This window comes from Rhinoraja longicauda, chromosome 26 (assembly GCF_053455715.1).
Source record: "Rhinoraja longicauda isolate Sanriku21f chromosome 26, sRhiLon1.1, whole genome shotgun sequence".
NCBI lineage: Eukaryota > Metazoa > Chordata > Chondrichthyes > Rajiformes > Arhynchobatidae > Rhinoraja > Rhinoraja longicauda.
Window position 1 is genome coordinate 18,576,690 of NC_135978.1, and position 13,775 is coordinate 18,590,464.

The 13,775-nt window shown below is 37.3% G+C and overlaps 1 protein-coding gene across 2 annotated transcripts in view; it reads right to left on the reverse strand.

Moving 5' to 3' along the window:
• Positions 1 to 5,463: 5,463 nt before the first annotated feature.
• Positions 5,464 to 13,775, reverse strand: part of LOC144606253 (E3 ubiquitin-protein ligase rififylin-like) — a 39,665-nt gene continuing 31,353 nt past the window's right edge. For both annotated transcript variants that reach the window (XM_078422171.1, XM_078422170.1), the window contains one exon: positions 5,464 to 11,795. In XM_078422171.1, coding sequence (XP_078278297.1) covers positions 11,617 to 11,795 — 179 coding nt within the window. In that variant the 3' untranslated portion in view covers positions 5,464 to 11,616. The remainder of the gene's footprint in view (positions 11,796 to 13,775) is intronic.

Here is a 13,775-nt window from a genome sequence, read left to right on the forward strand (position 1 = left end):
TCATATGACCACCTAATTAACTGTGAGTCAGGCAGCCTAATACTCCAATGTAATGGCCAGTTGAAGTTCGGAAATTTGAAAACTAGGAGCACCCCACAAGCCTTGCCGTTTCAGAGATGCACTGACCCAGTCATCTGGCCATAACAATTTGGCCCTTGTCAAAGTCGCTCAGGTCTTTACTCCTGCCCATTTCTCCTGCATCCAACACATCAACTTCAAGAACCGACTGTTCACTTGCTGCCTAATATATCCCACCCCTGGACAGGTGCCATTGTAACAAGATAATCAATGTTATTCACTTCACCTGTCAGTGGTCATAATGTTTTGGCTCATCGGTGTATATAAGCGAAGAGAAAATAGATTGAAAAAATATATAAGCCTCGCAGTCAGAAGCAGGGGAATCGACAATGGGCAACAAAAAAAAATGACAGATCAATTGAACAAATACTTTGAATCTGTTTTCATGAAGGAGTTCACAAGTAAACATTTAGAAATGTTAAGCAACCTAGCATTTACTGAAACAGAGTTATAAAAGGAATTCTGTATTAGTGAAATGGCCTACTCCTGTGCCTAATTTCTGTATTTCTCTTTAGTTTATGCAATCCATCTTCACAAATCAAGCATTGTAATCCAAATATTATTCCAATAAATTTGCTGCATGTATTCCATTATTTCCTGTGGCATGATGCCCAGAACTATACAGGTATGAACATATCACAGCATTAATAGCTCTAGCACAACCTCTACCTTCCTGTGGCCAAGTTCTCTAGATATAAAGTTGAATACTTCCCAATCATTATTTCACGCTGCTTTATACTTCCTGGTTTGAGCCAAGCAATGCTGTGTTCGTGCCTCGATCTGTTTCAAAGATACTAGCAGAGCAAGATGGACCAGTCCGTCAAAATCGCCTATACTGAAGTGTAGTACGCAAAGGAGCGGAACGTCCGCCATTTTAGTAGGCAAAACCCGCCGCTCGCTATGCCTCTTGCAGTGTAATCAGTGTTGTGGGGGAACAGTATGTGTGATACCATTAAAATGCAGAAAATATCTCACCTATCAACTCACATTTTTTGTTATTTTTATTTTTAAATGTTTTCCCCCTGCTTAATTTCTCAGATTTTATTATTTCTTACTGTTTCTGCCCATTTCCCTCCCATCCTTCCTCCCAGCCCCCTCTTTTGTAGTTTCCCTTGTATTGATCAAACACACACTGCACAAATTTATATATATATATATGTATAAGTGTATATATATAAAAGTGTATATATGTATTTTTATATCATATCATATCATATATATACAGCCGGAAACAGGCCTTTTCGGCCCACCAAGTCCGTGCCGCCCAGCGATCCCCGTACATTAACACTATCCTACACCCACTAGGGACAATTTAAAAAAAAACATTTACCCAGCCAATTAACCTACATACCTTTACGTCTTTGGAGTGTGGGAGGAAACCGAAGATCTCGGAGAAAACCCACGCAGGTCACGGGGAGAACGTACAAACTCCTTACAGTGCAGCACCCGTAGTCAGGATCGAACCTGAGTCTCCGGCGCTGCATTCGCTGTAAAGCAGCAACTCTACCGCTGCACTACCGTGCACATGTGTGTGTGTGTGCGTGTGTGTGTGTGTTTGTGTGTGAGAGGCTAGAGATAAATAGATCTCAAAGTTCCTTCTCATGGATCAGAAGCAACTTTGATTTAAAGCAACGCTCTATTTCTCTGTTCATCTTATTTTTCACATGATGCACATAAACCATAATGGCGATTTGACCTTTATGGTTTATGCATACACACACACACACACATATATATATATATATATATATATAATTTCTTTATTGATTTACTCTAATTATTTGTTTAGCAACCTTTTTCTCTCACACTCGCTCTCTCTAAAATCAGTCATGCACACACTTCTCAGCACATGGTTCTCCCGATCGTGATGACTGTTCTCTCACTTACATTTCATTAGGGCCTACCCATATACATTCGCAATCAGTGACATCAAACTTAATTCCAGAAATCCTAATATTGTGAATAAAATAACTAAGAACACATGTCAAGATATTTTTTCATTCTTTTCATTCTATATTAGTGTAATAAAATGTAATGCATACATACCTACACTGATACAGAAGTGCTAGCTTTAGATATGAATAATGTACATTACTACCATAGTTTAGTTTTGAATTTAACATATTATTGAGGGGGTCAGTGCAATATAGTGCTAACCCTCACTTTTGTGAAAAATGAGTTATATGCATTAACACGATCCTTACCCATTACGCTAAAACCTGTAAAAAATTAATATTTAAATTCAACCGATAAGTTGGTCAAACTACATAGGCACCTTGTTTTTTTGTGATTTATGGATTTTTCAAATGTGAATATCTCATAATGACATATTTATGGGTTAGCAGTATATTGCACCAACTCCCTTCAATTTTACATCATTCAAAAATGAATTTCATAAACAAGGATAACACTTGTTTCGCATGAATGACAGGAATAAAAAGTGTTATCCTTGTTTATGAAGTTCATTTTTCTCCAGAGATGCTGCCTGACCCGGTGATTTACTCCACCACTGTGTCTATTTGAATTGGATTCATGCTTCTGTACCACATCAGGCAGCATTGGTCATTTTAGTGGCTGTCAAGGGTTTTTAACTAATCAATTTACCAATTCAAATTTTCTTGGCTCTAAGTATAAAGTTAAATGTCTTTTCAATTATATTGTGGATACAGTAGAGTTCTATTGTTTGCAAATGCCTAATCTCTGCCTCCATGACTTTTAAAAATAAAACAAAAAGAGATACAGCTCGTGGAGGTGAAATTAAAATTAACAGAGAAAGCAAAGAAGAGCAGTTCATTAAATATGATCAATTGGCCTGATACAGAGTGGATCTCGATTGAAAATATTCAATCAGTAACATCCACAGTTTAAAGATCAGGAAGCAGCAACTCTTCAAGAAATAGTTATAAATGTCAACTATCAACTTATCCAAGAAGTTGAACAAAAAGAATTGTTTGCATTTTATATACGAAGAAATCGCAGTTGTGAACTGCCCAGCCTAGCACACAGAATCTGCCTACTAAAATGGCACTGAAATTTACCCATGACCTACTACAGTTTTTAGAATCTTGCTCCTCTAGTATCTTTGATCTGTTTGGCCAAGAAGCCTTGCTAACTAGCTTGCAGATACCACTTATCCCCTGTAGAGGTCTCGGCACTGGAAAGCAAACTGGATTAGAGAAAATCTCCACTGAAGGTCACAGAGTCTGGACCTTCCGTTGCCCTTCGCTGCAAAGTAATTTTTAGGCGGTAATCTTACTCAAGTCAGTTTAGTGGCTTGTCGGGGTCATAGCATACATTCGAATGGGACACCCACCATTTGTCAGCTTTCCAATTTTCGTATAACAATTTTAAATAGCATGCCTAGGATTTATCACAAGCAGGTCAATAATTTGCTTTCTAATCTATTTTATAACCTCTTATGTGGTACCTCAATGCAAACTTTCTCAGAGTCTAGAGATTCCCTAGTCTAATACTTTATTACCTCAGAACATTCAATCAAATGTGACCAAAGTTTTATTAACGAATTCTGGCATTTCAAATTATGACATTTCAATGTGATCATATTTTCTCCCCTCATATATTTCAGTAGCTTCTCCAAAATAGTTGCTGTACTAAACAAAACGTTTGCTCTTTTCCCTTAAATAATAAAATCACAGTGGCCACATTTCAATGTAATTTAACACTTTCTGAAGCTACATTGATTGCTACGACAGATTATAACTGAAGAATCTCCAATTTACAAACCCAACTTTTGTGATACCTTCGATTTGTACCAGCATCTGCTGTTATTTTCCTACACAACCCAACTTAAATGTCTGGTAAATGCTATCAGGTCCAGGGACCTGGTCAACTTCAGTACTGATTGATTTTCGAATATTTTTTTGCTTGGGTTAATTTTAGCGAGTTCCTTTCCATGATTATTATATTAATATGTTTAATAGAATAAAATGTAAATTGTCCATATGCTCCAGTCTGACAATTCATTGTAAAGTCTGACATAATTTGGCTTGCAAATCAAGCTGTATCTGTCACTGATCAATGCTGCTCTGCCAGCCAGACCAAATGCAATAAAGAAAAGCTAACCCCAACTTGCAAACATTCAACCAGCGATCAAAATATGCAGAATTTTATGGCAGATTTATTTTCTTTTGCATTTATTTCAGTTACTTCAATCCACACTATCTTTTGTACTTTGTCGTTAGTGATATTTCTCATCTCTTGCTGACCATCACTGTTTTGTTAAGTAGTTTATAAACTGTGAGAATTAATCATACCAAAATCAGATAATTTGTGGTGCTTCACATTCCTGCTTGTTTGCACTCATCTCGTGCTAATGTAAGACCAATGAACTGATTGCGGACTTTGGAAGAGGAAGGATGAGGACCCACAATCCTGTTTATATCAACAAGGGCTGTTTATATTCGCAATGGTGGAGAGAGTCAAAAACTTCAAATTCCTGGGCTTGCATATTTCCAAAGATCTTTCCTGTACCCAGCACACTGATGCACATAAAGATAGCACATCAATGCCTTTACTTCCCAAAAAGATTACAGAGATTTGGTATGTCAGAGAGGATTCTCTTGAACTTCTACAGGTGTACAGTAGAGAGCATATTGACTGGTTGCATCACGGCCTGGTTCAGCAACATGAATGCCCAGGACCAAAGAAGATTGCAATAAGTTGTGAATACTGCCCAGTCCATCACCGGCTCTGACCTCCCCACCATCAAAGGGATTTACCGGAGTTGCTGCCTCAAAAAGGCACCCACATAAACGGAGACCCACACCACCCTGGCCACCCACTCATTTCACCCCTGCCATCGGGAAGAAGGTACAGGAGCCTGAAAACTGAAACGTTCAGGTTCAGGAACAGCTTCTTCCCTATGGCCATTTGGCTATTAAACAGTCCACCTCAAATAAGCTCTGAACTACTACACAGACTATTATTGTCATTATTCTGCTATTATTGTTTGATTTTTGTGTATGGATGTGTGTGTATATTATATATATATTATATATATATATATATATATATATATATATATATATATATATATATATATATACACACACACACACACATACGTACACACAAAAAATCAAACAATAGTTTTTATATTAACTATATGTGTGTGTGTATTTGTGAGTATGTGTATGTATACACACACTGAATTTTTATTTCTTGTTTATTATATTGGTTACAGTGTACGATGTTTACATATTCTGTTGTGCTGTTGACTCTGTTGACTAATGTGGGATCTGATCTCACCGGCCCTCCACAACCCCTGGTTGGGTGGCAAGAACTAAAGCTATGCCTTGAAACTTTAAAAAAAATCAATAACATTGAATTGATTGATTGATACTTTATTATCACATGACATGTCACAGTGAAATTCTTTGTTTTGCATACATACAAAAGCACTGAAATGCCAAACATTAAATTAAAGCAAGATAATTTTTTAAATCACTCGCTGGTCTGTCAGTTTTAGGATCAGAAATGAGATATGCCAGCATAATGCTGGGAAATCCCAGCTGCTGGAAGCCCAATGTGAACTGCTGACACCAAGCCCAGCAAAATTCATCCCATGAATCTAAAGTTTCATATGTTGATACACAAGAAAGCTTGGAGTACAGTTCAGCACTGCTTAATAAATCAGCCTTGAGAATTGCCCAATGGAATTGTCTTTCATTTATTCAATCTTATGGCCCATGATGCTCTCCAAGGGTCAGCAACAGTGTTCCAATTCCAATTCCAAACTAAACTCAATTGTGGGGCAGGCAGATACAAACAGTAAAAATGCAACACTATTTGCAAATTTAAGCTGCTGTGCAATGCTATCTTACTGTGAAGAGTGAGTGGAGGAAGTTCATTTGAATGATATCATCCCCTCCAGTGCAAAGCTGGAGGATTTCTAACACAGACCCCTAACCCAAATTAAATAAACTGTGTTCATCATTTACAAAATCATTTTGCATGTTTTTTGGAAGCTCAATACATCAAAATTCCAAATGTGTTTGTTTTTATTGTTCAAAGAAAATCTAAATCCTGTACAAGTTTTGGTTTCCCCCAAACTTAAGGTATTATCCATACAATCTATATACATTTCTAGTTAATAAGAATAAATTATATTCTCCAGTGTAGATAAAATGACAGATTACTAAAATCCATTCAATCATATGAATTTTGTCTACTCGGTACTCAGCAGAACTAACCTTCATTTCTCTCCCGCCGTGGAAAAAAATTAAATCCTCAAAATGAAAATAAGTTTGATTACATTGTACTTTTGATTAAGGAAGTGAACTTTATTTTTATCTTATTTTTTTAACTCTGCTCCGGACCCAGTTACTTTATGAAATAAACAATGCATCCAATGTTATTACATTCAACACTTATTATTGAAAATAATATTTAATAAAAGCAAAAATATTTGCTTTAAACATTTTGAAATTATACATTCAACGAGATATGCATTTCACATGTAAATATACCTTGATCACCAGTTTTTAAGGAATAAGCTACATTTTCTAATTGATTTTTTGAAAATCACATCAGCAATTACACTTTTGTAATAAAACTGCTTTATTACAAAATGAAGTTGAGTAAAAGTGAGCACAGGCACCCAGTTAAAGTTTTGCATTCTTAATCTAGAGAGAAAACTGATCCATATAAGCATAGGTCCTTTCAGCACATTTTCCCAATATAACTTTAAGTTTAAAAAGACAGATTGCAGCGGATCCTGAAAACTTGTTAAAGAAAATTGACAGGTAGTCTTTTATGTTTCTGCAATGAGTTTAATTTAGAGCATTTACAATACGATTTATTAATTCTTTAAAAAATGAATTGGAATAAAATGCGTGCAAGAGATATAAACAGGAAAGGAGATCTATGCACTGGACAGTATTTAATCTTTGCCTATTTTTCATGAATACATTAATCAAAATACAAATGGCAATTCAATAAATAATGCCACAAGTATAAAATCACTGCAGGTAACCTGTCAATTTTAAGGGGCAAATATTTCCTTAGACTGCTGAAACAGAATGGTAACATCTTTGTGTTGAACGCTGTTACAGCAGAGTACCTGGATTCCAGGAAAAAACAGAGCCCTGTAGACTGGGATACCAGCTCCACAGCCTAACAGAGTGATGCTCAGCATGATTCGAAGATAAAGTCCCTGTTGTTTTTCTAAAAGCCATCGAACGAGTGAAACCACAGGCATGGCCAGATAAAGCACAGAAATCAGCTCATATTACATTCTTCTATAAAATGGATAGGGGCTGCAGAATTGTACAAATGCAATGTTCCTTCCCCTTTAAAGGGATGACCCCCTATAGTATCTTGGCCTGTGGAATCAATGGGATTTGTTTTACTTTCATTCTCTATAAAAATAGAACTATTCTTCTGCTTCCCCTCTATTAGTGAGCACTTGAAAGCAATGTATAAGGCACTTCAGGCAATATGAAATATTCAGAAGTTCAGGAATGGGAATGGGAATGAAAGTGGGAATGAAAAGGGAGAAATGAAAATTTCTTCTCTCCTTCAAAAATGTCCTGTCCACTTTTCCCAAGCTTCTGCTTTGAAAGCAAAGCAGCAGAATCCTTGTCACTTCAAAGACACAAATTATTTTTAAAAAGGCAGGAGCTGGGAAAAAAATCTTGACACATAATTTTTTTCAAAGATGTGTCAATTTGTAAAAAACACGAATCAGAGATAATTAGATTAAAGAACATTAATCATAGAAAAGGAAGGGAAATATGACCTGAAAATCCATGGATCAACAAAAAGGATATTATTTTCATTGTCAATTTTCATTTGGAGATTGGTATGATTCAAAAGCCTATTTGTGGAGAAGGCTAAACTCAAGGTACATCTTCAGTAGTCTGTCTATACCCCATGCTTATTTGACAGCATTTTTCAACAATAATGCTTTTGCATCTTTTATTCTAGAAAGCAGATATAATCCAAATGTAAAAATATACAAGCTGATATCAAATAGTATAAAATTAGATAAACCTGCAAATGCAGTAATTTGCCCAAATTGCAAAAGGTAACAAAGGCATTCTTCATTAAGACTTATTTCTATTGCAATAGCTTTTACACTAATTACTTTGCACAAATAAACTTGATGTTTAAGTAAAATGGGTCCAATAACAGTGGCCAAATGGGAAAAGCCTTGAGGAAATTCCATCCCTCGTCCTATTATATTAAGAAGCCTTCACTCCAGATATTATACTGCATTCACTTTGGTCCATTCTCGCAGCAGCATCACGTAAATTTCAACACGACAAAAGGAGAATGAATTGGATTATTTTGTGTGTTTGAGACACATTATTTAGAGAATGGTGCTCAGAGCAGCAAATTCTCCAGCCCAATATACTAGATCTATCAAAAATCCATGCATTAGAGTATTTACTCGATAGGTGGGACAGGCAGAGGAACAAAGTGTGGGGGGTTGCTAGACAGAGAGGTTAGGGATGAAAGAAAATGTAAAGTGGAAAGCCCGAATATGGATTGCAGAATTAATCATAGATTAATCACAGAATTATGGGCTAGTTCAAAATAGCACATATTGCAGAGGAGATGATTATGTTGCACTTCTTCCCGTTAAACAATTTATCATAAAGTATATAATATAAATAAGACATGGCAGAATAACAGTTTCCACCATCTTAGAATAACAGGGGATATTTTGTTACCCAGGTGGAAAGCCTCTTGTAGAATATTTTTAATGAGACCAATATACATCTGTTTTTGGTACAGGTGGAAGATGCGAGTGGTATAAAGAGTCAAATTTTGATACATCTAAGCACTATGACCCTTCAAAAGATAAATGTGAGGTTATCCACTTTGGCGGCAAGAACAAGGAGGCAGATTATTATCTCAATGGTGTCAGATTAGGAAAAAGGGAAGTGCAACGAGACCTGGGGATCCTTGTACACCAGTCACTGAGTGTAAACATGCCGGCAGTGAAGAAAGCTAATGGCATGTTGGCCTTCATAATGAGAGAATTTGAGTATAGGAGTAAAGAGGTCCTTCTGCAGTTATACAGGGCCCTGGTGAGACCACATCTGGAGTATTGTGTGCAGATTTGGTCTCCTAATTTGTGGAAGGACATCCTTGCTATTGAGGCTTGTAGGTTCACAAGGTTAATCCCCGGGATGGCGGGACTGTCATATGACGAAAGATTGGAAAGACTGGGCTTGTGTTCACAGGAATTTAGAAGGATGAGAAGGGATCTTATAGAAACATATAAAATTATAAAAGGTCTGGACAAGCTGGATGCAGGAAAAATGTTCCCAATGTTGGAGAGTCCAGAACCAGGGGCCACAGTCTAATAAAGGGGAGGCCATTTAAAACTGAGATGAGAAAAAACATTTTCACCCAGAGAGTTGTGAATTTGTGGAATTCTCTGCCACAGAAGGCAGCAGAGGCCAATTCACTGGATGAATTTAGAAGGGAGTTAGATCGAGCTCCAGGGGCTAGCGGAATCAAGGGATATGGGGAGAGGGCAAGCATGGATTACTGCTTGTGGATGATCAGCCATGATCACAATGAATGGTGGTGTTGGCTCAAAGGGCCAAATGGCCTCCTTCTGCACCTATTTTCTATGTTTCTAAAAGGTTTGTATAAATGTAAACTCGATAACCAGGACTTCAACAGTCATGCCCTCCTCCAGTTATTGCGTTCAAGATGCAAGTAATACCATCTCAAAACATCAATGGTCAACTGCAGTTAAAAAAAAAGTGAATTAGAGAAAAGGTTTAAAAGGATGGGATAAATTTAAAGGAAATCGGTCAAAAACACAGCTTTTTCCTGAGAAAGGAGGAAACAGTGGACATTTTGATGAACTAAAATTGCAATGCTGCATCACTGGAGAGCACCAGATACAGTGCAATCAATGGTCTAAAGATATTAAACAGATTTATTATATTTCAACTATTAGTATCTTATATTATTTGCATATTAAAACCCTGACCAGCGAAAAAAAAGTGTATAAATAAGGCTACTTCAAGGCACAACATTCTTCAATACAAACCACAAACATTACATAAGATGCCAGAAATGTTCTTTTGTGTTGATGGAAGATTTAAAAGGGAAGTTGCCTTAATTTCAATTCAGATGATGATTGGGGTATGACTGCAAACTGAAGGAAACCAGCATCTGAACAACAAGCTAGAATTAATATGAATATGAGTGCTGAATATGAATGAGAAATGAGTGCTGGCATTGGTCAATCGCAACTGATTTAACAAAGCACAATTTCTGTTTTTTGAGTGTTTTTTGACCTTTAGCATTCTTAGTAAAGTCAGGTTGTAAACCTGCAATATTGCACTGGAGATAAATGCAAATTTAAAGATCAACAGACTGGATTTAAAATGACAAATTGTGTTTACTTTTTAATTTATGCATTTCTACTGATCTTTAGGCATACTATGAGCTTCAAAATAGGAAGATTCTGATTGCAGATTTTGATTGCACAGAACTGTATAAATGATATGGAACCATGCATCTTTGCGTGGTTTTGTTTTTAAGTTTGAGGTATAATACAATGAAGATGGTGCATCTTATCAACCCAGTATGACTGATACATGTATGTGTGATGTAAGCAAAGACTGATTTTGCCTTGCATTTAGGTGTGTGCAGGTTGTAATAAGAATGTTTGCTTGGATTTAGTCTATGAAATCAGGTAGGCATGGCAGAGCTTAGTTTCAGCTAGAAGTAACAAATCTATTCATATACTTTCATTATAAAATAACATGATCCTGTAAACTTTCAATCATCCATCAGTTCTTATTCATTTTAAAGCAATTATGTCTTTGCTTTATTATTTTCTCAACATAGGCTTCCATTACTTGGAGATGCACTGCCCCCTTCTACCACCACCCACTCTTACTAACCATTGGCAAAAACTAAATGCACAATTTATAAAGTGTCTTCAGTCTTATGTTAAACTTTGAGTGCTTAGTCCACAGGCACAACATCCTTCAAAAATACTAATTCCCTCAAAAAGAACCTGGTTTAATGTTAAGAATCTCTGCTTTTTGTCCTGCCTCCAGCAAACTGCACTCATGATCTGCCAACTCACCATTCCTTCATCAAAAGGCACGTAAAACAATGAATACCTGGAGTAACTGTCACCTCCCATTTTCAGGATTAGTGACATCCTGAGAGAGCTCAAACAGAATGGCATTCCATGGGGCAGCACATGGCTTTTAATAACCATGCTTTACTTGGGCTTATACTTTTCCTTCCAATCCCATTTCCTTCATTCATTTAGACCCTACTTTTAAAAAAAATAATGCAAGATGTTGAGGTTTCGTAAGTTACTCTTTAAGCAAAGTCAAGGCAAATTGATATTATGATGTAAAACTTTCTGATCAACTAAATGGTGTTTTCAGTGAGTGAAGTAGAAATGTGTTAACTGTCTTACTGGTAGGAAAAGTGAACTGAAAGGTGTTAATCAGCAGGATGGGATCTGGGTTGTGAAAATGCACTTCTCCATTCAATTTGATATGGTTTCATAGTAGCTGTAGTTACTTAAGATCTGAAGACATGCACGGCCCTTATGACAAACTGTCTACAAATTGGGCATTCACTCATGCGCTTTCCACACTTAGTACATGTAACCATATGGCCACACTCAAGTAGCACACAGTCAATTGGAGAGTCCATGCATATTTTACAGAGGTTCTCTTCACCCGAAGTTCCTGTTCCACCTACACAAAATAAAACAGCAATCAATAATTACGCACCAGAGAGAATACTGGGAAGTTACTGAGAGAAAACAAACATAGCTTGTGGGGACAAATAAAAACATATTGATATTGATCAGAGTTCAAAGAATGAGGGGAAATCATTGAAATATAATGTGATAAGGGGCATAACAGGCTAATGTTGAAATGTTTCCATGAGTGGAAGGTGTCTTAGACAGGTGTAACTAGGAGATAGGAGCAGGCTCCTTGTGAGATAATAGGGCATTTAAAATCGAGTTACATAAGAATTCATTCTTGTAGAGCTGGTGAATCTCTGGAATTTTCCGACCCAGTGGATTGTGAAGGTTGCATCAATGCGGGTACTCAAGGAAGAGGTAATCAATTTTTGAAAGATTAGAGGATTATGCAATTGGCATGGATGAGTAGAGGTCTGGAGCAGATCACTGGAACGCAGGTCAGGCTTGAGGGTCAAGTGACCTATTCCTGCTCCAGAATTTCTAGCATTCAACAATAAACTGGTTATTGTCCAGAATATAACATTACAGTTTAGAGGTTAAATTCAGAATATCAGTGTGAGGGAATGAAATTCTTATCATTTTAGTATATAGCTCGCAATATTAGCAAACTCAGAACATACAAGAAAAAGGGAACTGTTTTATAGACAATAGACAATAGACAATAGGTGCAGGAGTAGGCCATTCAGCCCTTCGAGCCAGCACCGCCATTCAATGCGATCATGGCTGATCACTATCAATCAGTACCCCGTTCCTGCCTTCTCCCCATACCCCCTCACTCCGCTATCCTTAAGAGCTCTATCCAGCTCTCTCTTGAAAGCATCCAACGAACTGGCCTCCACTGCCTTCTGAGGCAGAGAATTCCACACCTTCACCACCCTCTGACTGAAAAAGTTCTTCCTCATCTCCGTTCTAACCAGGGGCCACAGTCTTAGAATAAAGGGGAGACCATTTAAAACTGAGGTTAGAAGGAACCTTTTCATCCAGAGAGTTGTGAATTTGTGGAATTCTCTGCCACAGAGGGCAGTGGAGGCAAAATCACTGAATTAATTTAAGAGAGAGTTAGATAGAGCTCTGGGGGCTAGTGGAATCAAGGGATATGGGGAGAAGTTGGGCACAGGTTACTGATTGTGGATGATCAGCCATCATCACAATGAATGGTGGTGCTGGCTCAAAGGGCCGAATGGCCCCCTCCTGCACCTATTTTGTATGTTTCTATGTAAATGATCACACTCCACAAATGTAAACGTAACTCAAGCTAAGGGTAAAGTCAAATTTTGAACCCCATGTGTTCAGACCCCTAGGTTTTGGGTTTGAAATTGGCCAATATAATGGGATAAAAATCCAATTCTTCCTTACAGTCTCGGAGATCCTCAAGTGGAATCGCATGTCTGAATACAGAGGGAGGAAGGTCAAGAAGGGAATATTATTCAGAGATGGCGGGATAGGTGACGTGTTACATCTGCTGCTTTCTGAGGCCCACTAACTCTGCAGCACGTAGTTACAATTTGAATTTTGCTTCAGAACTGTTGGCCATAGTGCAGTAGTTCAGTAATTTAACATCGATTGGTATTACAGTGCCCCCCATAATGTTTGGGACAAAGACCCATCATTTATTTATTTGCCTGTACTCCACTGAGTTTCTCAATAGAAAAAAATCACATGTGGTTCAAGTACACATTGTCAGATTTTATTAAAGGGTATTTTTATACATTTTGGTTTCACCATGTACAAAATTACAGCTGTTTTTATACATGGTCCCCCCATTTCAGGGCACCATGATGTTTGGGACACATGGCTTAACAAGTGTTATCAGCACCTAGTCTTTCCTCCAGTCTTTCCATCACCTTTGGAAACTTTTATTGCTATTTATCAACATGAGGACCAAAGTTGTGCCAATGAAAGTCAAAAAAGCCTTTATGAGACTGAGAAACAAGAATAAAACTGTTAGAGACATCAGCCAAACCTT